The 25,402-nt window shown below is 46.7% G+C and overlaps 2 protein-coding genes across 2 annotated transcripts in view; one reads left to right on the top strand and one right to left on the bottom strand.

Annotated features, from left to right (window-relative positions):
- stx1b (syntaxin 1B) overlaps positions 1 to 25,402 on the bottom strand; it is a 53,140-nt gene that overhangs the window by 7,343 nt on the left and 20,395 nt on the right. The window contains exons 2-9 of the mRNA XM_080904738.1: positions 13,634 to 13,708; positions 11,283 to 11,382; positions 7,082 to 7,156; positions 3,483 to 3,556; positions 2,567 to 2,675; positions 1,568 to 1,641; positions 240 to 377; positions 33 to 143 (exon numbers count right to left, since the gene is read on the bottom strand). Coding sequence (XP_080760864.1) covers positions 33 to 143; positions 240 to 377; positions 1,568 to 1,641; positions 2,567 to 2,675; positions 3,483 to 3,556; positions 7,082 to 7,156; positions 11,283 to 11,382; positions 13,634 to 13,708 — 756 coding nt within the window. The remainder of the gene's footprint in view (positions 1 to 32; positions 144 to 239; positions 378 to 1,567; positions 1,642 to 2,566; positions 2,676 to 3,482; positions 3,557 to 7,081; positions 7,157 to 11,282; positions 11,383 to 13,633; positions 13,709 to 25,402) is intronic.
- The window catches only part of LOC308412089 (uncharacterized protein), a gene marked incomplete at its 3' end in the record, with an annotated part of 17,181 nt that continues 12,514 nt past the window's right edge, over positions 20,736 to 25,402 (top strand). The window contains exons 1-2 of the mRNA XM_080906180.1: positions 20,736 to 21,271; positions 21,444 to 23,247. Coding sequence (XP_080762306.1) covers positions 21,451 to 23,247 — 1,797 coding nt within the window. The 5' untranslated portion in view covers positions 20,736 to 21,271; positions 21,444 to 21,450. The remainder of the gene's footprint in view (positions 21,272 to 21,443; positions 23,248 to 25,402) is intronic.

Below are 25,402 nucleotides of genomic sequence, written 5' to 3'. Positions count from 1 at the left end.
ACACAAATGGGGGCTCATCCGGGATTCCTTACCTTGCGAGCCTGGCTCTGGTATTTGACGGCCTTCTTGGTGTCGGAGACGGCTCGCTCCACGTAGTCGACGGAGTGCTCCACGTTGTACTCGATTCTGTCAATCATCTCGCCCTAAAAAAACACACGGGAGGCAGAATTTAACTTGAACCGCCCCATGGCAGCCCTTTGACGGGCTGCATGAATTTCCTGTTGCATCACGGGACGCACCTGGCTCTCGACCAGCATGGCCATGTCGACGAACATGTCGTGCAGCTCACGGATGCTGTTTTCCAGCTTGATGATCTCAGTGTGCCGGGTCTCGATCTCGTTCAGGGCCTGCTTCGTCATCTGAGAGTCCATTTTGATCTGCGAGGCAGGTTCACACAGGTCACAACTCTGAGCAGCGATGGAGTAATTGTGATTTTTTCCACCACTCTGATTTGCTTGTTCTTTTGTTTGTTTTTAATTTTCTCTCCATATTTATTGTCATCAGATTTTTTATATCAGTGAAGTCGTACAAATGAAGTCAAGAATCGAAGATCTTCTACTCTTCTCATGTTTTCATTTATAGAAGTTATTAAACTGGTTCTATTTAGAAAAAAATGCATAAATGTTTTTAAAGATTAAATTAAATTAAAATTACATTTTATATTAATTTCAATACAATTAAAAATCTCTTGACAATATTTCAAATCAATCTTTCAAATTAAAATCATATCAACCATTTTTTGTGAAAAAATTGAGCATAAAGTATTTTTCAGCTGCTTTTCGATGGATAAGTAAAACTAATAGGATCTTCCTTTCAGATGGTTTTATTGTGGAAAAAGTGCAACTATGTGAAATATTTTTAGACTCTCTTTTGGTTCTTCTTGAGGGAAACTCTAAACTTTGATTCAAATTAAACCTTTTCAGTGCTAAAGTCTGTGCCTGCTGAATTCCTGAAAGGCTTTTAATTTGAAATTTTTGAGCTGTACTGAAGTATGTCAACTTGCAGTTAAATAGAAAGCAGAGCTGAAGTACCTTGGGAGGGTGAAAGCAGTTTAAATCTTTCGATTTAATTCATACTAAATGAAAGATTTTAGCAGTTAAACCTTCTAACAGCACATGCTGGATACAGCTGTGACCTCTGACCTCCAGTCCTTTCAGAATGACTTACCTTTTTGCTGTAACCGAACAACTGCTGTCAGTCTGTTTCTTCCTGAGCTCCTCTGGTGTCCCAGTCACTATACTGTGACATCACAACCAGACGAGCTCAGTGCTGATTGGCAGCTCAGTGTTCAGTTACAGTCACCAGCAAACATGGGAGCTTTTAATTTGAAGGAGCAGGAATAGCATGACACAACTCCTTCAAATTAAAAACCTCTGCAGCTCCCATCATACCCCTCCCCCAGCTCCCATCTTACCCCTCCCCCTCCGTCCCCTTTCTGTCATGTGACAGTGGCCGTGTTCGCTTGATGTCTCAGCGCACCTCGTGGCCGTTCTGCATCCCAGACACTTGCCGGGATGCAGAACGGCACAGGTAACGTAAGCCGGGTGGGCTCAGGTGCGTTGCTTACATCATCAGTGAAGATGGCCAGCTTGCCACTCTCCAACATGTCCTCGAGCTCCTCGTTGGTAGTGGTTCTTCCAGCTGCAGAGAGAGAACACAGAGCAACACAGTTAGAGTCGCACAGCATCGCAGCGAGAAAACGACGAATCAGGAAAAGAAGCTGACAGAAAATGAGGTTTTGCTAAACACACCAACAGAGACACATAATCGAACAGCTGATGGCACTCAGTCACTTGAGAGTTAAACTGAATCCAGCCCGATGTTAAACAGTAAAGCTGGGACGCTGTTCTTGGACACGTTATCTTACACGCCTGAACACGATCCAACAGGAAATCTGTATGAACATAACTAATACAAGCTCTTTGGTCATGTGCTTGGTATAAACCCACAGCCGAGAGACTAAACTTACGTAGAATTAAAAAATAATCAAGGCCAGAGTTTTGGCTCATGATGAAAACGTTAATATGTTCCATGTTTTCACAGTGGCCATGTGTCCACAAACTTTTGGCCACACAGGGTAAGTCTGGCAGCTGTGTGAAGGTCAGCTGATGCTGCTGAGAGGAAAGTAGCTGCACGCGGCCTCTGCAGTCTGTACTGTTTATCTGTCTGCATCAGTGTGTGTGTCCCTGTGTGTGTGTTGTCCTGTGATGTTTATCTACACACTGTGTTGACCTCATTTATTATTTACAGCCATCAAACTGACTGAAACACCAACAGCTGCAGTTCCTGTGACGTCCAGCAGAGGCAGCGGTGAGCCAGCCCCACACAGACAGATGTGGGTTCAAACAGCAGCAGCTCTGATGTTTAGATTGTCATTATCTTCCATCCACAGGTTTGTGCTGCCTTTCTAGTCTCGCTGACCACTCAAAGCTTTATCTCACCTACAGCCAGTTCAGAGTCATCAAGACCTTCGAGCCTTCAGGTTGAGAGATGACCTCTGACCTCTGAACAACCATGGTGCTGACATACAGTAAGACTGCGTGTTGCTGGCGTGTTGTGTACTCACTGATCTCCAGCTGTCTCTGGATGCGGTCCTTGCAGCGGTCGCGGTACTTGGACTGCGTGGTGTTGTACTCAGTCATCACCTCCACGAACTTGCGTGACAATGTCGAGTGCTGCAGGAACACAGAACACTTTTACCTGGAGCCATAAATTCATCCACGTCTGCATTCATAAAAAACATCTCGGCAGTTTTGTGGTTCGTTCGGCCTCCACCCTGAAATCTACACCTGTGTGTCACACATTTAGACAAAACTATAAGATGACAATAAAACAGCTTTGAAAAGCTTAAAATGCATCAAAAGCTTTGTCTCATCAGATCATGTGTGTGTGTGCGTTCAGACATAAAGCACGCACACTGCTGTCAGTGGTGTTGCAGTTCTTTTTCTCTGCCACCAGGAGGCAGCAGGGAGCAGACTGCTGGAGAGGAGTGGGGGGAGCCAGGAGCCAATGACAAAGCAGAATACTGCAGGGTCAAATTACAGACAAATCACGAGACGAGCTGCGGAGGCGAGAGGGCGCCTGGAGAACACAAATAGCACCAAGTCACATGGTTCCTGTGAGGAGGCGCACACGCTCAGTAGGACGTTAGAACAGAAAGAAGAAAGGAAGGTACAGCAGGAAGGGAGGATCCCTGAGTGGGTGACAGCACGGGGTCAAGGGTCACCGCTTGCATGAAGGGGCTGTTAACATTTCAGCTGGAAGGGCAATTAAACACAAAATAGCCTCCTAACATCCAGCAGGGGTCAGGAGGAGGGCTTTCTGGCCTGTTTGAAACGGTGATGTCAAAACGAGCATATGAGGTTTCACTTGAAAGGTATGAATTTATTGTCATGCAGCTGAAACGACCCCGTACACGTGGCTTGTTTCAGAGGTCAGATGTTCCACGTCACATCTGCTCTCCTGACAAAAGCACGGCTCACCTGCGTCTTACGGATCCTGAGGTCCGCTGATGATCTGTTGAGCCCCTCCTCCTGCTCGATGCTCTGCTCGATTGCTGCGGGAAAACAAACAGAGCGAGTTCAACGCTGAAGCAAAGCTGGCAACGCAACAGACGCGCCAACGGGAAACAACGAGGGCGAACGAGGACCGAACGCCTCGCTCAGAGTTCAGCAGGTTCACTGAGAAAACCGTTAAACAGCTTCAAACTAAGGTTATCATAGTGAACTTCAACCAAAGACTGAAAGCGAGTAATTCAATATAATAACAACACTGAATTACTGAAACCACCAAAACTCCAAACAGCAAACAGACATCTTTCATCCTTCCACCAGCGCAGCGGTTTGTGTCCAGTGTTTCTGCTAAATGTGTTTTGGCCTCTTTCAGAATTCATGCAGGAAACTGAAACTCGCTGCCTTCGTTGAGCAGCAGGGAAACACATTTTTGGAAATGTTTTTTTTCCATATGACAAATGAAAGAATGGGACAGTAAACTGACGTTAAACAGCCTGTTCACCAACACTGCCCCCCTCATCCTCACCCTGCTTCATCGCCTCAGCGCTCGAATGAAGTTGAATAATGCAACACCAAAGAAGCTCCACAGGAACAACGTCGATGTGTCAAAATCAGGTCTGTTGTCATATATTCAGGCTGAAATCTGCTTTCTCGCTGCTCTGACCGTAAACGACGTGCATGATTTGTACAGCTGGTGTTAGAGATACTTTCTAATTCTCAAACATGACCTGTGTTTATAAAAGTCCAACTTCACAGATTAAAACCTTCATTACAATCCAGAAGCTGTGACAGCAGAGGTCGACTACATGGCGTCAAAAGCTCTGTTAAGTGTAACGATGTCAAACTGAAGCAGCCTGACTGCAGTGAACACAAACACTGTTGAACCTACAAACACTAAACCTTTGGCTGCAGTAACAGGAACCGACACGTTTCTCCTCGTCTGCTGTGAACATTTGTTTGTGTTACTTCAGCACAAACTCCGCAGTAGATTGATTTGATTTAGTTATTCGTCTTAGTTTCTCTTTATATTGGGTGATTATTGCCAATTCCTTAGTGGCTTTTTGCCCACAGCATGAGAACCGCTCCTGAAGTGTGGATTTTGTAATAAGCTTGTCAGCCTGAAGGGGGCGATGCAAAGACTAGAGCTGCAGATGAACTAATGCAAGGTCAGACAGACTGAGATCTGTGAGGAATGTAAAATGAAAAGAACGTCACAGCTGGACGTTACCTCAGTGCAGTGTGTGTGCATGCGTGGACACCATGGTAACCGGCTGCAGGTCTGTCCTGTGTCATGTGACTCTGATGTGAGTTTGTCTCTGGCATTTGATGAGCTGAAATGCTTACATAATGGTTTCCACTCAGTCACTGTTCTTGTTTTAGATACAATGTGGGGACCCATGTCTGTTGGGAACACTGTGGTAATGAAGATGATGAAATCTTATGCTAGGACCTGCTTTAAGTCTCCATGAAATTAATGCAAGTTGATATCTTGTAATGTGATAAAATCACGGTGTGTGTGTGCTTCCTGGCTCGTGGCCCAGCTGCTCGCTGCTGGATCCACAATGACTCAGCAGTATCACGTAGCACTGATGGTGTGTGTGCGCGGTGTTGGTGTGCATTTGTCTGTGTGACAGTGAGATGAAAACTCGGTGAGTAAGCAACAGCTTGTGGGTCCTCGTGTGATTGAGGACGACTTTAGCATCTTTAGCTTATTTAGAAAAAAACATGTTTGTTCTTACGTAAAAATCTGTTGCAGGACTATGAGCTTCATGCTGACCACGGTCCAGGAGCATGATGAAACAGAAAATCTGACATATTGATGAACACACTGATGATTGATGTTACTGAAACAGATAGAAATAGGAAGCAGAATGTCTAAAAAAAGGAGCTTCATCCCCAAACTTTGCTCTTCTTGGTAAAAGTCCAGCAGATGAGTGAATCTTTGAATGAGGGCTTTATCGCACACATCCTGACCGCTGACAACATCAAAAACATAATATCGACGCGTCACGCCAGAACACCTCGTGGCGTGGATGTGCTTGCCCCACCTCTGTAAGCTGCTATGCAACTGCAGCCGGGCTTATTTCAGATGTTATTCAGGGGTACTGTCTCTTTAAAAACTGGACAGTTTCACAGTCTGAACCCACAGTCGCTCAGACACGGAGACAAAGACTTTTTAAGAACACAAATCTGCTGTGGGCAGAGCCTGTCTGTACCCATCCCTCAAACACCCCCCGAGGATGACAGATCTACAGTAGGACCTGCTGCAGTGTGTGTGTTTATAAAAACACTCGTAGCCTCGCAGGGGTTCCAGTTATAGCTTTATCTCCAGCATCAGCGCTATTCTCAGACCGCACATGTCGTCTGTGTGTTTTCACACACACATCGTTCTGGTGTGTGTGTGAGTGTGTTTCATCCTCAGGGTGTTCATATTAAAGCGGTGATGTCCTTGAACCTTCAGCATGAACTGACTCAGTAGCTTTAAGCTCATTGGCCTGCGAGTGCGTGTGTTGCTGTACCAACGACTGCTGCTCGATATACCGCCACGCCTGTTTCTGAACATTGTCTTCTTTTGCTGAAGGTCAACAGAAAACACCGTAAACCCTCCAATAAAGCTGGACTCACATTAAAACGTCACGGGTGTAGGAATGGCGGCCCCATGAGGCGTGGCCTCCTGTGTCACCTGTTCACAGGTGAATTATTTGCTGTGAATGTCACAAAGAACTGGTCACATGTTTCACACAGGTGAGAACAAGAGAGGGGCTTTCAGAGGTCAGTGTCCAAAATATTAGGAACACACAAATAGACCAAAGATCCCGAGCGTACGACTGACTCTAAAAGTTATACTTACGTGACATCACCACTTCTGGATCGATTGTGAGCCAGCTTGGCTGTGGATCAGGGGGCGGGACAACGGCAAGCTTTACATCCTCTGACACGTGTCATTGACAGGTAATTTAAGGACCCTACTCCTCATTTCTACCTCCATCTGCATGTTCTTGGACTCTTTGATATAGCTGCTTTGCATGAATCCGTTCAGAATAATCCTTCTTTACCTTGTTCTGGGTCTTTATTTACACTTGTAAACTATCCTGCTTTTAATTGAAGAGTTTTACAGCAACCAGCAAAACTCAAACGTTCACAGACGCTGAAAATCACCTGCAAGCTGCGCGCTGAGCTCGTGTTTGACTCTGTGCTGAAACAAGCTGCTCACAGCGCACCGAAATAAGCTCTCAGGCTGCAGCACGAAGTCCTGCCTCTTCAAACAGCAGCAGGAAACGGATTCATGCTGCTGGGATGGGACAGGAATATAAATACACTCGTCCTTCAGAGATTTCCCTGAGAACCCAAACTGACTTACAGCGAGTAATGTGAACTTCTAGAGCCTCGCAGTAGATCCTGTAAAGTAATTAAAGAATGCGTCGTGAATTCACTCGGCGCTGTCTGCAGCAGGACGTCGATATAAATGGGTTTGGATACGAGCGTCTCCGCTCTGTCTGAGAAGATGCTTCCTCATCAGAGCTCCTCGCCTGCACCGTGATGTTTCCTGCAGCAGCGCCAGGACGTACCTTTTAATTTTGAGCGAACTTTATTGGCTGTCTTCTTGATGTCAGCTGTGAGGTCCTCCAACTCCTGCTTGGTCTCTGCAAAGAAAAGAACCAACACAGTGAGTTTGTGATGCCAACAGCAGAGATCTGAAGCTAAAGCTGAAACAGTCTCACTCGTTAAGGCTAAAGCTTTTTTCTGATTGGCTGCAAAAAGTTTGAAGAGCGGGTGGGCGGGCTTTGTGGTCCTCTCTGACATCATAAAGATCCAACACTGTGAGCCTGTTTCCTGTCGGTGTCAGCTGCCAGCACCTGGTGTACAGGTGTTCCTGACTCAGATCTGGCCCTAACACAATAAAACGGTTGTTCTGGGTTATCATCAGGTTTTTATTATTCCTCATATTTGACGAGCTGCTATTTGTGAAACGATCATGAAAAATGATTCGCGTTTGATCTCTTCAGGAAGCTTCCGGAACGCCAGAGAAAGACAAACATCTGTATTTCCCTTCATGGTTAATTTAGTTTATATTTCATATTTGATCATTTGTATTCTCTAGGATCGATCGGGTGTTTCACCATCACGAGACCTCTGCTGGATCTGACGAGGTTAAAAACAAACTGGTGTTCTGAGAGCAGCCTCTTCAAACTCCACCTGACCTCCACCTCTTCCCTTCAAACTCCCAGCGACGAGTCGGAGTTGAATTCAGAGGCTCTGATTGGCTGTTAGCTGTTTTTGCTAAGCAGCTCATGGTTTTGTGTAGAAGCTGAGCTGTCGTGTTTGCCTCCCCCTTCACTGCTGGTGTATCGAGGCTTCCACTAAGAGTCCAATCAGGTCGATGCACGCAGTCGTGTAAGCGCTGAGGCTGGAGGAAGCAGACGAGCAGGAGGGCGTGCAGAAACATCACATCCTGTCAGCCATGATGGAGGACAGCGGAGGCAGCAGGCGCCAACTGCAGCTGCGCGCTGAGATTTACAAGCGCTGCAGCGCCGCTTGGCCTTTCCCGCCACTGACTCGCTTCACTCCTGCAGCTCTCATTAGCATGTCATGCTAAAGCTAGGGAACAGTCTGCGAGTGGGACTCGAACGTCAGCACATCCATGCCTGCAGAGGCTGCACACAGCTCAGTTTAGCCCACTGATGACCTTTTTCCACTCATTTCTGACGAGTCAGCGACTTTTTTAAAACTGCTGGTAAAGAAAAGACGTGACGCTGTAGCGGCGGCCTCAGCGAGGTCCTCTCCACGTGTGACGGTTAAACACTGACTTTACTTTTCTGTGCGGCGAGCCTGTGTCTTGAGCTGATCATAATCACTCATTTTCTGCCCCTTTGTGGTCGTCGGCCATGTTATAGACTTACAGGAAGTTGGTCTCCAACGTGACCTGAAGCTTCATCGGTTTCTTTTTATATCAAAAATCTTTCTTTACACTTTCAGGTACTTTTATTCTGAAAATCAGGACAAATTCCTACAGAATCGAGATCACAATACGTCGGTCCGATATGACGAAACGAGTGATGCCGAATTTCAACGTGTTACCATAACAACAGGAAGTTGTTGTACCTCCAGTACGCCTGAACGCAGGTGCCTCCATTTTGACTCCACAGGCTGTACATAAAAGATGGAAGTGCCCACAGTACTCTTGGGCTATGGAGGCGTGACGACGGAGGGACTGTGGATCCGTGCGGCAGCGACCCGTCAGCCACACAGAAAATCCTACTTCCTGCTCCTTCCTGATGCTGATGACGCCCAAAACAAACGTCACGTTTTATTCAGGGAGACCTGAAACCAGCGACTGAGACCACGAGCTAGTCAAGGTCACCGGTTCGTTCCTCTTCCTGTCAGGCGACGACGACGAGCGTTGGACGGATATCGGTCTGCGACGAACGAGGCCGAGCGGGGTGTTTATGAATGGGCTGTACTCCTCTGCTCTCACTACAATTCCCATCATGCATTATTCAGGCAGAAACACAGGGATGCATTTTGCATGACGGCCTGTCGGCAGCTGAGCGCGAGCTGACCCAGAACTGAGGGGGAGAAGAAGACAGAAAGCGACATGATTTCACCAGAAGGAGAAGAAGAGTCGGAGGTCAGACGAACACGAAGTGACGCTTAAAGACATCAGAGATCCCGTCTGAGCTCCAGAACCTCAGCCGCTGTCTGTACTGCAGACGTCACCGAACATCCTTTAACATTCGATCTGCTGTAGGGTTTAAAGAAGAACGTCAACGCTCTGCTTTCATGTAACCTAAAATACTTGGAGACCGTGTGGCTGCGCTCGTGTTTTAACTCTGCTTAATGTTCCTCGCCGTAAACATGTAAAGCATCACTAACATTCAGGATCCCTGTGATGTCACACGGTCGTTCGCTTGCTCTGGAAACTCTGGAAACGTTCAGATTTGTTTCCGGGTTTAGTTTTGAGGAGTTTGGGACCCAGCAGATATCAGGGGTCAATAGTTATGATGCAGCAATGATTCTGCGTCGTGTAGCGTCCGTGTGCTGGGAAGAAGTCTTCAGTTAACCAGGTTTAAACTCAGATTTGTGGATTATAAAAGTCTCACAAACTCCCAGCATGCATCTGAGAGTAGCTCTGCAGCGAGGGCGCGTTTGGTCGGGGTCACCCTGTAGACGCAGCGTTTCTTCGTTAGCCCGTATCGGCGTGTAACAGCACTGACTCTCAGGTAGAGCTGCGCCCACCCGTTCCCCTTCAGTCATTTTCCTGCACAGCTCACGCCGACCGAAGGGTTTCACATGTCACCGCACACTCACAGCGTTACACACACTTACGGCGAGGCAGCCGAGGCTCGTCATCTCCTCCGAGGTTAACGTCACTTCATGCAGTTTAAACAGACTTCACAGCATGAGGGCGGGGATCAGAGGGAGCGACGGCGACGAAGGAGACGAAGACAGCGAGAGAGAGGGAGGAGAGGGTGGAGGAAAGGAAAAAGGAAAGGATGGAAAAACAGGAAAAGAACTTAAATCATGCAGCAACAAAAGAGAAAAACAGCGTGCAGACAGTCGGACAGCATGCAGAGCAAACAGAAAAGGTGCAAACATGAAGCCGCATCCTGTTCTTCAAACAGACACAGAAGGTTATAAATCATCTCCTCACGCGGCTAAACAGGAGCGGGCGGCGTGCGGGCGCTACGAGGTCACAGCAGGTGGGTCCAGCTGATGACTTACAGTCAGCTGTTCACAGTCAGCTGTTCGACACTAAAACGAGCTGCAGCACAAAGTCGCCGTTCAGCGCCTGTTTACGTTTCCTGCTGCTAGAACTTCCTCAGAGGCTCATTTTGCTCATGCACGCCATTAACCAGCATCAACTCCACATTTCATAAACCCAGGCAGTTTGCTCGTGCACGGAGACAGAAATGTCTCTGGACCTCTTCGACACCGAAGGAAACCTGACAGCAGGCGGCTTCTGTCAGGAGGATTTCAGGGGTAAAAGGCGTGGACGGCGTCTCGCCAACGAAGAGCTAAAAAGGGTCGAAGCCCGACGCGGAGCGGAACCCCTGAGGCGGAGACTCTGACGGCGCAGACGTGGCTGTCGGTGTCAGCGCTGACATTGAGTCATTGTTGCTGAGTCACAGCACGCCGTGTCGAGATTGGGACTCGCCAGGCCTCGTGCTCTCAGACCGGAGACGCTCTTATCGTCCCCCCACAGTGTCAGGACGAGCGGCGGAGCAACGGATGGGCGCGCTCAGTGGCGGTTTGCCAGCAGCGAGCTGCAGCATTCGTCAGCCAGCAGTTAACGGGATTAGAGGTCACTCTGAGGTCGGGGGTCGAGTTACTGAAGGGTTCTGACACGTGGACAGCGTTTGGAGAGCGCCCGCCGATCGACCAGCACAACCTCACACAGCTGCTGTGGCGGAGGGATACGCTGTGACGCTGCTCTTCATACCTCCTTACTTTTAACCAGTTCACGGTTCAGTCGCCTTCGTTTCTTTTATGATTTTTGAAGCTAATTTCTGACTTTTTTTTAGCAACTTCACAAAAATGAAAGTCGCCACAGCTCGGTGTTAAACTCTCGTTTGTAGCGACCATGGTAACATCACCCGAATCGTTTCTGTCCGAGCTCCTTAGATAACAGACTCCTACAGAACCGCAGATATCGCCACCTGCTGGTCACTGCATTAGTTGTACTCTGCGGCGATGGAGTCGGAAAGAAGCTGAAACTGAGACGTTTGCGAGACGTCGCGGCGGCTCCGTGAGGCTGCCTGAGGGTCTTACTTTCGTCAGGATTGGGTGCGGCCAGGATGGCGCTGTGCTGCTTCTTGACCTGCTCCACGTCCTCCGACAGCTTTTCTATACAGCCTCGGATCTCCTCCACCTGAACCAAAAACACACAAGAACAAAATCAGTCTTCAAACACGACATTTATTTCCCATCATGAACTGGTTTTAGGGCCTCAGTCAGTGATAACATTAAACCTGATCACAGCTTGTTTAAGCCAAGCTTTAGTTTTTTACAGCTTCTGTATGGGCTCAAAATGTGGTCATAAATATTTTGTACTTGTAAAAAAAATTTGTGTGTGGACTTAGCCAAAAAAATCCTGCAAGTTACAAGTACGGATTTTGACCCTATTTTTCTTCCTTTCATCTGATTGGTCAATGTCATGTCAATCACAAATGTAACAATCCAATCAGAGAACAGATGGGTTTTGCTGTCGGAGGGGCGCTTTTTTTGAACTGCAGGTCCTTGAAGGGTGATACAGTTTGAAGCTGGAGGATCTCTATATAAATATCCGATAGCAGCTAGGTCCCCTAACTTTCAGCAGCTGTTGAAAGGATAAAGTTGTGGTTTATCAGTGGTTAGAAATAACATTATTACTTTAGGATTAGTTTAACACAAAGTCAGGGCTGACCCAGGACCATTGCTGTGAGTCACAGGGCGCAGCATAAAAGTCCTTTCACATCGGACGCAGGATGTGCTGCTAATGCTAACTGCTAACTAAAAGCAAAGGATCCAGAATTTGCTGCTGGCTGCTGGGCTCTGTGGGTTTTTGCAGCAGCTCTACCTGCACTAGATGCACCTGCCCCTTGTCTTTTCTATCTCTGACTTTATGTGAACTACAAGAGTTTGTTTTTGCTGGTTCTTCAAATGTTCAATAAAAACATGTATGCTAATTCATAACAAAGAAAGCTTTGTGATGAAGACTGTCATTTCCAAAACCCTGCCCGCCCCCACCCCGCGGTCCGCAGCGCTGTTGAAAAGGCTGTGGAAGTCCCTGTATTAAACACGTAGACCTGTGACACAAAAATCACCAAACTCGGACGACCACAGACTGTTTTCCTTCGTGGTGATGAAGGAAAACGCTGGGTTGGCATGTAAAAGGGCATTTATTCCCTTCAAGGACCTGCAGTTCAAAAAAAGCGCCCCTCGACAGCCAAACCCATCTGTTCTCTGATTGGATCGTTACATTTGTGATTGACATGACATTGACCAATCAGATGAAAGGAAGAAAAATAGGGTCAAAATCCGTACTTGTAACTTGCAGGGTTTTTTCTAAGTCCACACACAAATCTTTTTTACACACACAAATCCTGATTTACAAGTACAAAAAGTTTATGACCACATTTTGAGCCCATACTTCTGTCGCCTGTTTCTGATGTTTTGAAGATGTTTTATGAGTTTTCGCTCACTTGATGTTTTCATGTTGATGTTTATGTTCTTCTACTCTGGGACGTCCTAATGTCCATTAACCTTTTAAGGGTGTACGCTCTGATTCGTGCAACCATTTTAAATCCTGGTAGAATTTCAACCACTTAAGCTAGCGCAATAATTTAGTTTGCATATGAAACTCAGCTCGACCCAGGTCGCGGTTCCTGTCTGCCGCACAGGTCCAAAGGTTTACTTTGTGCCTGTGTGCTTTCACTGTTGGAAACAGTTTATTTTGATGCGGTTTTTGTAAATTGTGAACAATAATATTTATATTTGTTTTTCCTGCAGTTTGTAAAAATTCTTGAATCTCAAAAATGAAACTATGAAGACACTCAGAATAAATTTCCTGTGGTTGAAACGATTTTGTGCAACTTTGCATTCTGAGGGATGAAGCTCGAAATATGTGTAAAAAAACAGAAACGACTTTTATTTTCTTGTTGTTTAATGTATTTCGTTATTATGAACTTAATGCAAACATGTCATTAAAACTTGGGGCATATTGATGTAAAGCAACTTGAAATGCTCCAAACAACGTCACTACAGCAGGTAAAGATATGAAGCTACGCTCGGGCAGACTTGGTTCTACGGTGGGCTTTAAAGGTTAATGTGATTTTGCACATCATTACTTCTTTGTCTGCTTTTGCTGATATTTTTCAACGTGCTGATGGCGTGCAGCCTGAATCCTGAGCTCGCTCCATCGCAGCCAAAACATTTTTATTTCTGTGTTTTCGGTCACGTCTGCCTCAGGACACCTTTGTGTCTTTGTTTCGGTGCAAACAGCGACCTCTGAGTAATCGTTTGTCTCAGACTGAACAGTCCCAGTGTTCCCAGCTGCTGTTTACGACCCTCACAGTGTCCAGTTCATGATTTAACCCAGTGGTCACATGACTGCCTGCAGTCACCTGAGCGCGCTGCCTCACCTGTTCGAAGAACTCGTCCATGAAGTGGTCCCTGTCCACCTGCACCACCTCCTCATCGTCGTCGCTGTCCTTTGCCTGCAGACAGGAAACATGATGTCATCGGTGTGGTGATGATGCTTCAGTGATGAAGACTGACGCTGAGGCCCACAGACGGACACACAGAGGGAAACCGCTCCGTAAAAGCAAACAGGAGGTTTCCAAGCAACCGCAGCAGGGCATCACCACGCCAATGACCGAGAAAGTAATTTTCAGTTTATTTAAATATGACATTATTGTTAAATAAAATTGAAAAATGATATAATATTTAAAGAAATAATGAAATAAAAATGTAAAGACATCAAATAAAAAATATTAAAATAAATTGAATACGACAAATATGACATATTATTGCTTCAAATAAATAAATTTAAAATTAAATAATAAATCAGCATTTTAATGAAGAAAGAGAAGGAACAACATTTAAAAATAAAGTAAATACACAAACATGTTAAAACGAAATTAAATAAAATATTAAGAAAATTAAAGAAAAACGAACACAGGGGAATAAAAAGACAGAAAAATTAATAATATTATTGAAATAGTCCAGGATGAAGATGACGATGATGGAGTTGTTTCACAGACGAACGCAGGAACATTTTATTAAACTCAGATGTTCTCCTTAGAGGAGAGAGGGACAGGTGCTTCAGGCTGAAACAGGTGTTCAGTTACACTGAATGGAATTCTGTTATTATCAATACAGACGTGTGTGTGTGTGTGTGTGTGTGTGTGTGTGTGTGTCCGCCGACCGCAGACGACAAAAAGCACAATCCCTGATGTTCAGTAAACTCTCTGCAGATACCCGACACACAGGCAGGTGGACAGGCTGAAGGCGGGATCAGGTTACTGTATCTATGAGGCCCATTCTTCACAATATGAAGCTCCGCCTCCATAAAACCATAAAAACTAAAGGAAGATAAAAGAAGTGAACTTTGTTTCTGTGTCAAATCTAAACCAGCGCTCAGCACGTTGTTAAAGCTCCGTTAAACCCATCGAAACCTGCAGTTCCTCTGACGTCCAGCAGAGGCAGCAGCGAGTCTGTCCCTATAGACTGCCATGTTAAAATAAACATGGGATTTTTATTTTTATTTTATTTATTTTATACGTGCAGAGATGGTGTCCCTCTGCACCCTCTGTCCTCCCCCTGCGTCACTCTGCCTCTGCAGAGGAGACTCAGTGTTTGGATTAATCAGTCCACAAACTCATTGATTACTAATGATCATGTTGTTCCAGTTTTAACTGCTGGGAAGAAGAAGAAGGTGTCACTAACATATCTATTTTTATGTTTTACAAACCAAACATTAAAGCCACTCGTCACACACGTTTCTGCCGGCACATGCCTGCCTTGAAGATGAGGCGTCACGTCTGCCTTTGCTTTCATCAGCACTGTGATTTATTTGTTTCTGCTGTAAACATGTCCTCTGAGTCCCACTCAGGTGTCTCCACCTGGCTCCGCCGCCCGCCCATAGAGGCCGTGGCAGCTTCCTCAGTCCATCCTGCCAACAGTTCTCACTGTGGGCGATGCTAATGATGTCAGCTAGCTGCAGGCCTGATGCTCTCTCTCGCCTGAGCCAAAGACCCGATGCCACGGCATCAACACACACAGGAAACACACGCCGACACACCAGAGTGAGACAGGCGGACATCAGCATCGCTCTGTCCACGGACCTGAACGCTCCCAGTGTCAGGATAGACTATAGACTGTAAATAAAAGACAGACGTATCCACGATGTCACCCACTGGTTTGCAAAGGCTCATCTGGAAGCTTCAAGCCGAGTGATTCAAGCTGAACTGAAAAAGCCAGCGTTAAACCACATGATCGTAGAGTAGCCACGCCCACTCACAGGGTACCCCAACCCCCCTGTGACTGACATTTCCAAAATTAACTTAATGAGACAGCAGCTGCAGTGATGTAACACCTGACCAGGTAAAGGTGCTGAAGCTGTTTCAGACTCTCAGCGACACTGACATCACTGTCACGTCCCAGTGAAGTGCTGCTGAGGGCACAGGTCATGTTTCATTCACTCTTATTTCTTTAGCATCTTATACTGTCAGACCCTGAGGTAATACAGAGAAACCTAAACCATCATCACCCCCTGTGAGCAACAGTAGGAAGGAAAAACTCCCTTTTAACAGGAACCTGTGGCAGAAACAGGCTCAGGGAGGGGCGGGGCCATCTGCTGCGACCGGTTCAGGCTGAGGGGGAAGAGACAGGACGAGGACTCGCTGACGTGCTGACCAATCACGGCGCACTATGTTCTTCTTCCTTTAAAAACTGAGCTCTAAGACCCTCGGTAGTCCCGCCTCCTGCAGAGCGGACAAAGAGGAAGGACTTCCTCCAACAGTTACTCGAACTCTGGCGTTGTGTTTAACGGTTTAAGAAGATGTAAGTGTGTCTGTTTGGGTCCAAGAACTTCCTGGAAGCTCTCACTTACTTTTAGATCATGCAGTTAAAATCGCTGATCATGGATTCCTGCAGCGTGTTAAACATGTTACTTTGTTCATATCTGATGTGAATTTATGGAGATGAGGCTACGAACTCATCGCAGCGTCTCATCGGTCACGTTTGGGGCCGTCCTCTGCGGTTTGTAAAGCCTGACGCTGTGCAGGAAAAAGGAAAAGCTTTAGATTGAACGTACGAGCGTCTGTTCGCGACCCGCACGGCGCCGACTCAATCCTGCAGATGGTTCGTTATTCCCGATCCCCCCGGCAAAAAACACACCACATGTCTGAAACTGGGTCGCTCTACTTCTTCAAGAAAAAAACCTACAGGAGGAAAAATAATAAAAATAATAACGTGAGCATCTGCAGGCAGACACGAGTTCATTCATCGCTTCAGCGCCGAGCCGATCGACCAGGAGACGAATTTCTCCTGAGCTCCTCTCGCTGGTTCCTCCTGATAACGAGCCGCCGGCCTTCAGGGCGAATGTTGGACACGATGCACCAATTTCATGTTTTTAAAACCGGTAAACGTCGCTGTCATCCCGCCTACGGCTGCAGTAAGGTTGTTAAAATCACTGCATTCTTCACCGATTTAAAATCATCGGATCCTTCCAGCAACGAATTTCATCAGAACGGCTGCACTGCTCCGGTCCGGAACGACGGTTTCAGGTTTTCAGGTCCAGCTCAGGGTTCGGGTTGAGGGTCTGGGGATGTTCAGTACAAACATGTACGTGTGAGACGAGGTCCCTGAAGGCATCGCGGGCGCCTCCCTGTGGAAATCCTTAACAGAGGACGTGACAGCTGAGGACTCGCTGACCTTCAAACACACCCAGGAGATAGATGCCCCCCAGCCCCACCACACACACACAGCTAAGATCAAATCTGAAACAAAAAATACATAAAATACAAAATTTCACATTTTAAACTGGCTTTTTAAGTGTAAGGCCAATAATATAAATCAAGTTATTTAAATAAATCTTTTTCCAAATATGACCCCCCCCCCCCCCCCCCCACAAAAAAAATTCATACGTTTTATAAACTTTCTGAAATCTATCAAAGAAAATGATCCTGTAAGATTAAATATTTAATTCCAGCTTAAAAATATGTTTTATATAAAACTTCAGCCAGTCTGAAAACAGCTCCACCAGCAGCCAATCAGCATCATCCCTGCCTCCAAAACCAGCCAATCAGAGTCTGTTCCCTCGCTGCTGTTCCTCCACATCACCATCCAGTTTAGAAATGCACACACATAGAATGAGAGGTCAAAGGTCAGGGGCTGATGGAAGTCAATGGACAGAGTTTGATTAATAATCAGTGAAACGTTGTCAGCCTGCAGGTCTGCGTGTGACCCGGCCGTCAGAGGACGTGAAGGCCGTGACGGTAAACGCTGATCTGAGACCAGCAGGAAGAGGCAGGAGGTGCAACGCTGCGATGGCGGTATAAATGATGTAGCATCGCTCCTGCTCTTGTCCAGCAACTCTCAGACAGCCTGACGAGGGCGCTGCCTGTGCTGCACAGGTTGTTCCAGGAAATAGCCACAGCCGCACCTACACCGTCCCCTCTGGTGTCTGCACTGACTCAGCCGAGACAGAAACGACAGAGAGCAGATGATTGGAAGGTTGGGGGCGAGTGGGCGTGTTCTTACGTGTGTTCAGTCTGACATCACACAGACGCTAAAAACAACCAAACAACTAAAGCACCCACCCGTCTCTCACATGAGCCGATTAGCAGTTCCTGGTTTTCACTCATGGATGGGCACGGTGTTTGGTCACTGCTCAGGTGGGAGGAGCCATCATGTCCGTCTTTTATATACAGTCTGTGCTCCCCCCTCAGCAGGATATGTGGCTTCAGGGTGTTTCCACAGTTTAGCACGTGACGACCTGCAGGGCCCCGACGAGAGCGGCGCGGGGAGCTAAGGTGGGTCTTCGATGCCTTGAAACTGGAGCCTGTGAGTCAGGAAAATCCCACTGAGGGATCAGCGGTAAAATCTGGGTGAAGGAACCTTTTAATCAGATGAAATCCAGCGCTCGGTTTCTCTGCAGGGTCTCAGCTTTGAGTGTAACGAGGAGGCCGGCCCTGACTAATATCTGAACACTGTTACATAACAGCAGAGGCTGAGACACACTCGGCTGTTTTCTCCTTATCCAACCATCTGAGGAGGAGGAGGAGGAGGAGGAAGAGGCATCAGAGCACAGAGAGAGAAGAGAAAATCAGCGAAGAGGCCGAAGATCCTAAAAATAAAAAAACTGCACAAAATGCCGACCTTCACGTTTCGGTGTCGGCTCGGCTGCGATTGTGTTCTTTGGGTTTCCATGAGTTCATTTCATACAGGATTCTGTTTATTAGTTATTCATTACATAACATCCTGTTATGTCATAAACCTTAAATAAACACTGAAATGGACAAATGTGAAATATACACACACAAAAGCCAATATTTAAATAAAGCAGGCAGGCGACACACATCCGCATCAAACGAGATGTTTACGCAGCGTCGTTCATTTTTGAGTACGAACAGAAACAAGGTGGAATGAAGATGATGAAGAGGCGTCACACCAGAGAAGAACAGGAAGACGTGAGCCCGACGCCACGTGTGGCTGAGGCGTTCACGGTCTGTTGCACGTAAACACAGAAACACGTTTCTGTGGTTTCAGAGGACGGTCAGGTGTTCCACATCATTAGCTGTGTCCCAAAACGCAGGCGGCGTCCTTCAGAGGACCCGGCCTTCTCGGTCTTCGAAGGACCCAGCCCACGTAGACCGCGATGAAGCAGGGAGTTCGCTGTTTTTGCCGGCTTGAGTGACCATTGAACCCCCCGGTCAGCGATCGAGCTGGTGGGTAACAGACGTCTCCGAAAACGTCGCAGCACAAATATGTGATGTCTTGATAAACTGAGCAGATATTTGAAGTTTGCACAGCTACTTTCTCATCTGAAAATATCTTAAAAGTTTATTTTGTGACCCAGAAAGATTAATAAGAGTAATAATAAAACTTAGCTGTCGCCATTGTTGGAAACTGGAATTGGCTGGGCCGCGCTATGAATTCTGGGATAGGTTGGAAGGACACACCCGACCCATCCTTCAAATTCGGGGAAAAGGAGGACGCGTTTGTCAGCGGCATTCGGAGGAGTCGACGAATTGGGACAGACTTGGGCGCGTCGCTGTGATGTAATCGGCCTACAAATGCGGCCTCAGGAGGAAGCAGCCGACTTTTTGGGACACAGCTTTTGTCTGCAGCCTTAGATACAGTGACCTTTGACCTTAGCCACCTGGCACGCCCGGGATTATCGCAGCTCGCCGCGATGCCAAAACAATCTGATGTGAATCAAAAATTTAAAAAAAAATCAAAATCAAAATTTATTTCTATAGCACATAAAAATACAACCAAGTTGACCAAAGTGCTTCAGAGTCGGTCAGAGCAAAAGCACAAGAAGGAATGAAAAGAAAGAGTTTAAAGGAAACAATATGACAACTGTTTGAAACAAAAACTAGCCACGAAGTAACAAAGTAGTTTTTAGACGCAAAAGACTGGATGGACTCAGAGGAACGAATATAAGGAGCGAGGTTATTCCAGAGTCTGGGAGCTTTGACAGCAAAGGCCCGATCACCTCTGGACTTCAGACGACACCTCGGTTGCGTCAGGAGCATTTGATTGGACGATCTAAGTGCCTTATTAGGGATATACAAATGAAGGAGTTTGAGGAGTTTTTAAGGTAAGCAAAAGAATTTTGAAATTGATACGATAATCAACAGGAAGCCAATGTAGGTTGGCTAAAACTGGTGTGATGTGGGCATAATTTCTAGTATCAGTTAGACGCGCAGCTGCGTTTTGAACTAACTGGAGCCGGTGAGTAGAGGACGATGGGACGCCCGAGTAGAGGGATTTACAGTAGTCTTAATTTGGAAGTGATAAGTGTTTTGTAAGGTCCTTCAAAGGGCTTTGTTTTAGACATCTGATGCAGCTGGTAGAAACTGTTTTTTACCAGAGCTGACAATAAGACAGGAAACAGAAAAAAATTCAAATTAACCAGTCAAAACTTCACAGATAGATCAGCTGACATATAACAGGTAGGTATTGGTTATTTGGTTAAGTCACGCCCAAGTAAATACTGGACTAGACCATAAATGATGAGGGGGGGGGGAGGTGACATAACCCCCACCTGTCTGAAAATAACACATGCATGAAATGCATAAGAAGGATGCTATGAATATACACAAACAGGGGGACAAAGGGCAGTGTTTAATAATAAAAGCACGTTTGAATTAAAAAACAAGATTACATCATCACTTGGGCGTGACTTAACCAAATAACCAATACCTAGCTGTTATATGTCAGCTGATCTATGAAGGTTTGACTGGTTAATTTGAATTTTTTTCTGTTTCCTGTCTTGTATTTAAGCAATTTTCTCCAATGTTTTACTAAGACCCTGATGAAGGGTCCTAGCAAAGGGGCCCAGTTAGTTGTTCCAGCGCGGTGTGACTATCACAAACTGTAACTGTCTTATCCTGGTTCGGTGTGAGAGACGTGATACGTTTGGACCTCATTTAGACAGTCAAATAGGGGTTGCAGGGAAGTAGAGACATCTGATGTCTGATGTCTGATGTCCAAGAAGGCGGCGCATGAACAACGCGAGGCTCAGTGTCTCTCCAGAATCTGCTATTTAGCGGTTTTTTATCTACTTTTAACCGGATTATTCGTCCAGAATTGCTGTGCGTTGCTGACCTACAGCAGACAAGAGCTTCTGGACATCTGGACTCACAACTCCAACAGTTTTATCGCCGATCTCCGACTCATCCCAGAGATCTCCAGAACACCGGAGGCTGCCCACTCTCCCCGGCTGGGCGGAAGTGCACGCAGACGGCGCCGAGATCGTAAACAAAGGCGAGGTAGGCGCGGAGGGCTACGGGCTAAGCTAAAGCTAACACCACACCGGCTGCCTTTACCCAGTATTTTTCTCGCCAATGTCCGTTCTCTGGCAAACAAAATGGATGAGATACGGCTCTCCATCACTAACAACAGACGGATTATGGACTCAAATGTCATGTTTTTCACCGAAACATGGTTGAACAACAGCTGCCCGGACAATGCTATCGAGTTAGCAGGACGCCACACACACCGAGCCGACAGGCTAGCAGATGACTCCGGCAAGACCAGAGGTGGAGGTTTGTGCATTTATATTAACAATGCTTGGTGCATGAACTCCACTACTACTGAGAGTCACTGCTCACCTAATGCGGAGTTTTTAATGGTCAAATGCAGACCTTATTACCTCCCCAGAGAACTCACTTCGATCATACTCACTGCCGTGTATATACCCCCCGACGCTAATGCTAGGTTGGCCATGAAAGAACTTTCTGCAGCCATTAACAAACACCAGAATAAACACCCCGAGGCTGCTTTTATTGTTGCTGGCGACTTCAACCACACCAACTTAAAGACAGTCCTCCCCAGATTCCACCAACATGTCTCCTGCCACACCAGAGGAGACAAGACTTTAGACCATGTGTATTCCAACCTGGCTGGAGCCTACAAAGCCACACCCCTCCCCCACATTGGACAATCGGACCATCTCTCCCTGTTCCTCACACCTCGGTATTCACCACTCATCCAACGTGTGAAACCTGCTGTGAGGACAATTAAAGTGTGGCCAGAGGGGACAGACGCAGTGCTCCAGGACAGATTTAAAAACACAGACTGGAATATGTTCACCCACACAGACCTGGACCAGTACGCCTCATCTGTACTGGATTACATCTCCGAAACCACAGACAGTGTCACCACCCAGAAACGGATCACCATGTACCCCAACCAGAAGCCTTGGATGAACCGGGATGTTCGTCTCCTCCTGAAGGCCCGCAACACTGCCTTTAGGTCAGGAGATGCACACGCCTACAGTACAGCCAGGGCTAATCTAAAGAAGGGCATCAAAAAAGCCAAACACCATTACAAAAAGAAGGTAGAAGAACACTTCTCCAACTCCAACCCCCGACGCATGTGGCAAGGACTCCAGACCATCACAGACTACAGGACCACCAAACCCTCCCCCGCATCCTCTGATGTCTCCTTCCTCAACGAGCTCAACAACTTTTATGCTCGTTTTGAGCGAGGGAACCCCACAACCACAACCAAAGCAGACATGACGCCAGACCACCAACCTATGACTCTCTCCCCCACCGATGTAGGAGCGGTGCTGAGCAGGATCAATGTCCACAAGGCTGCAGGCCCTGATGGCATCCCCGGGCGTGTTCTCAGAGCGTGTTCTGGGGAGCTTGCAGGAGTGCTCACAGACATATTCAATCTGTCCTTGGCCCACGCTGTGGTACCGGCCTGCTTCAAATCCACCTCCATTGTCCCGATACCCAAAAACTCCAACCCATCTTGCCTCAATGATTACCGCCCAGTAGCACTCACCCCCATCATCACTAAGTGCTTAGAGCGACTGGTCCTAGCACACTTCAAATCCTGTCTCCCCCCCACCCTGGACCCCCACCAATTCGCATACCGCCGGAACAGGAGCACAGAGGATGCAGTCTCCATCGCACTGCACTCTGTCCTCTCACACCTGGACAACAACAACACCTACGCCAGAATGCTGTTTATAGACTTCAGTTCAGCATTCAATACAATCCACCCCTCACAACTCATCAGGAAACTGACAGACCTGGGCATCAGTTCCCTCATCTGCAAATGGTCACTGGACTTCCTGACCAACTGCCCCCAACATGTCCGGCTGGATAACCACTGCTCATCTACCATCACAATGAACACCGGTGTACCACAAGGCTGTGTGATGAGCCCTTTCCTCTACTCCCTCTTCACCCACGACTGCAGACCTGCTGGTGGTTCCAACACCATCATTAAGTTTGCAGATGACACCACGGTGATTGGCCTCATCAGTGACAACGATGAGGCCGCCTACAGGGAGGAGGTGGATCGTCTGGCTGAGTGGTGCGACAGAAACAACCTGCTGCTTAACACCGAGAAGACCAAGGAGCTCATCGTGGACTACAGGAGGAATGCTGACCCACATCCACCCATCCACATTAAGGGGACGGCTGTGGAGCGTGTGAGCAGCTTCAAGTTCCTGGGAGTCCACATCTCCGAGGATCTCACCTGGACGACCAACTGCTCCAAGCTGGTCAAGAAGGCTCACCAGCGCCTCTTCTTCTTGAGGACTCTGAGGAAGAACCACCTGTCCTCAGACATCCTGGTGAACTTCTATCGTTGCACCATCGAGAGCATCCTGACCAACTGTATAACAGTCTGGTACGGGAACTGCTCTGCCTCGGACCGGAAGGCGTTGCAGAGGGTCGTGAAAACTGCCCAGCGCATCGCCGGAGCACCACTTCCTGCCATAAAAGACATCTACAGGAAGCGGTGTCTGAAAAGGGCTGGGAAAATCATCAAAGACCCCAGTCACCCATCACATGGACTCTTCACCCTCCTGCCCTCTGGGAGGCGCCACAGGAGCCTCCGGACTAAGACCACCAGGTACCGGAACAGCTTCTTCCCCACAGCTGTCAGACTCCTGAACTCTGCCTCCTGACATCTGACCCACGTTAAACTCATGGACTGAACATACACACACCCACAATGGACAACTGTACCCTCAAACACACAATAATAACATGGAGTGAACCACCACTCACAACCACTAGCACTTTATATAGCCTCTGTAGAAACTATCTACACCCTCACTTATCTTAACTGCACTACTGTATAGCTCTGTGTAAATAATCATTCTGTACATTCGATAATTTTTAATCCTACAACTGTTTACAACTTGCATAGTTCCCATTTCTGTATAACTGTATATCTCAGATTCTGTAAAGTTATTTATTTCATATTCTGTATAGTTTTTCATATTTATATCCTGTTCATATCCTGTACATAGCTTGTACTCACTACAGCCTGTACATACTTATAGTTATAGAATATTCACAACATACTTCATACCGTGTACATTATAACATACCATAATAGACCCATTTCTGTAATATACTCACATATCTATATTATTGCTAATATATATTGTAATATATCTATATCACTAAGCACTTCTGGATGGATGCAAACTACATTTCGTTGCCCTGTACCTGTGCATGTGCAATGACAATAAAGTTGAATTCTATTCTATTCTATTCTAAATAAATCTGTATGTCGTCGCATACAAATCACATCACAGTCACATGGCCCGAGTCCACAGGTAGATCATTAAAAAGCCTAACTAACGCTGTCTCGCTGCGATGGCGAGGTTTAAAGCCAGACTGACTTTCATTGATACCGTTAGAATCAAGGAAGGACTGAAGTTGTTTTAGAAACACTTTTTCCAGAATTTTGGATATCAGAGGGCGTCTGTAGTTAGAGCACAAGGGTCAAGATCCTTTTTCTTTATAACGGGTTGCACGACAGCGAGCTTAAATACTGACGGTGCACAACCTGATGACAGGGATGCATTCAGTAAAAGTTGGATACAGGGACCGATAGTGGGCAAAGAAAACGAGAGGGAAGGATATCATGGGGGAAGTTAGAGATCAGAATAAGACAGTGGCTTGAACTGTTGAAAGACAGTCAAGCATTCAGGGACTGCAACAGGGTCAGAAACTAACGACGACTCAGATGAGAGAGACGCCCTCAGAGCTGATATTTTGTCAGTGAAATCGTTTGAAAAATGATCACGAAGTACAGCAGAGGCATCCCTACAAGTGAAGGGCCAAGGGTTTACCGAGGAATTACACATACTAAAGAGGGCTCGAGGAAAACGTGTTTAAAATGATACATATGGATAAATAATCCATCTTGAAAGCTTAAAGCTCGACTAGCTGGGTTTGCATGAATGCAGAGATGAGGACCTGATTGGTCTGCCAGGCATTGATCATGAAATCTGTTTTCCATTAATCGATCAGCTCCGCATTTTCACTTCTTTTCTACTCTGAGCTCCAACATGCCTCCTTCACACATTCATACAAGCACTTTTCTCTACACTTAATCTAACATTCACACTCCAAAGCATCCAGGTGGGGATTGAACCAGCAACCCTCCGGCCTCAGAAGGTTCATCTGAACTCATGAAGAGTCCATGTCGGCCTTGTTCACCCCTCCCTGAGCCTGGTGCTGCCGGAGGTTTCTTCCTGTTAAAAGGGAGTTTTTCCTTCCCACTGTTGCCAAAGTGCTTGTTCACAGGGGGTCGTATGATTGTTGGGTTTTCTCTGTATGTGTTATTGTAGGGTCTGCTGTACAATATGAAGCACACTGAGGCGGCTGTTGTTGTGATTTGATAAAACTGAGTTGAAT

Source organism: Rhamphochromis sp. 'chilingali' (assembly GCF_963969265.1).
Source record: "Rhamphochromis sp. 'chilingali' genome assembly, chromosome: 15".
NCBI classification, from domain to species: domain Eukaryota; kingdom Metazoa; phylum Chordata; class Actinopteri; order Cichliformes; family Cichlidae; genus Rhamphochromis; species Rhamphochromis sp. 'chilingali'.
This window is presented reverse-complemented; position numbering and strand designations above follow the sequence as displayed.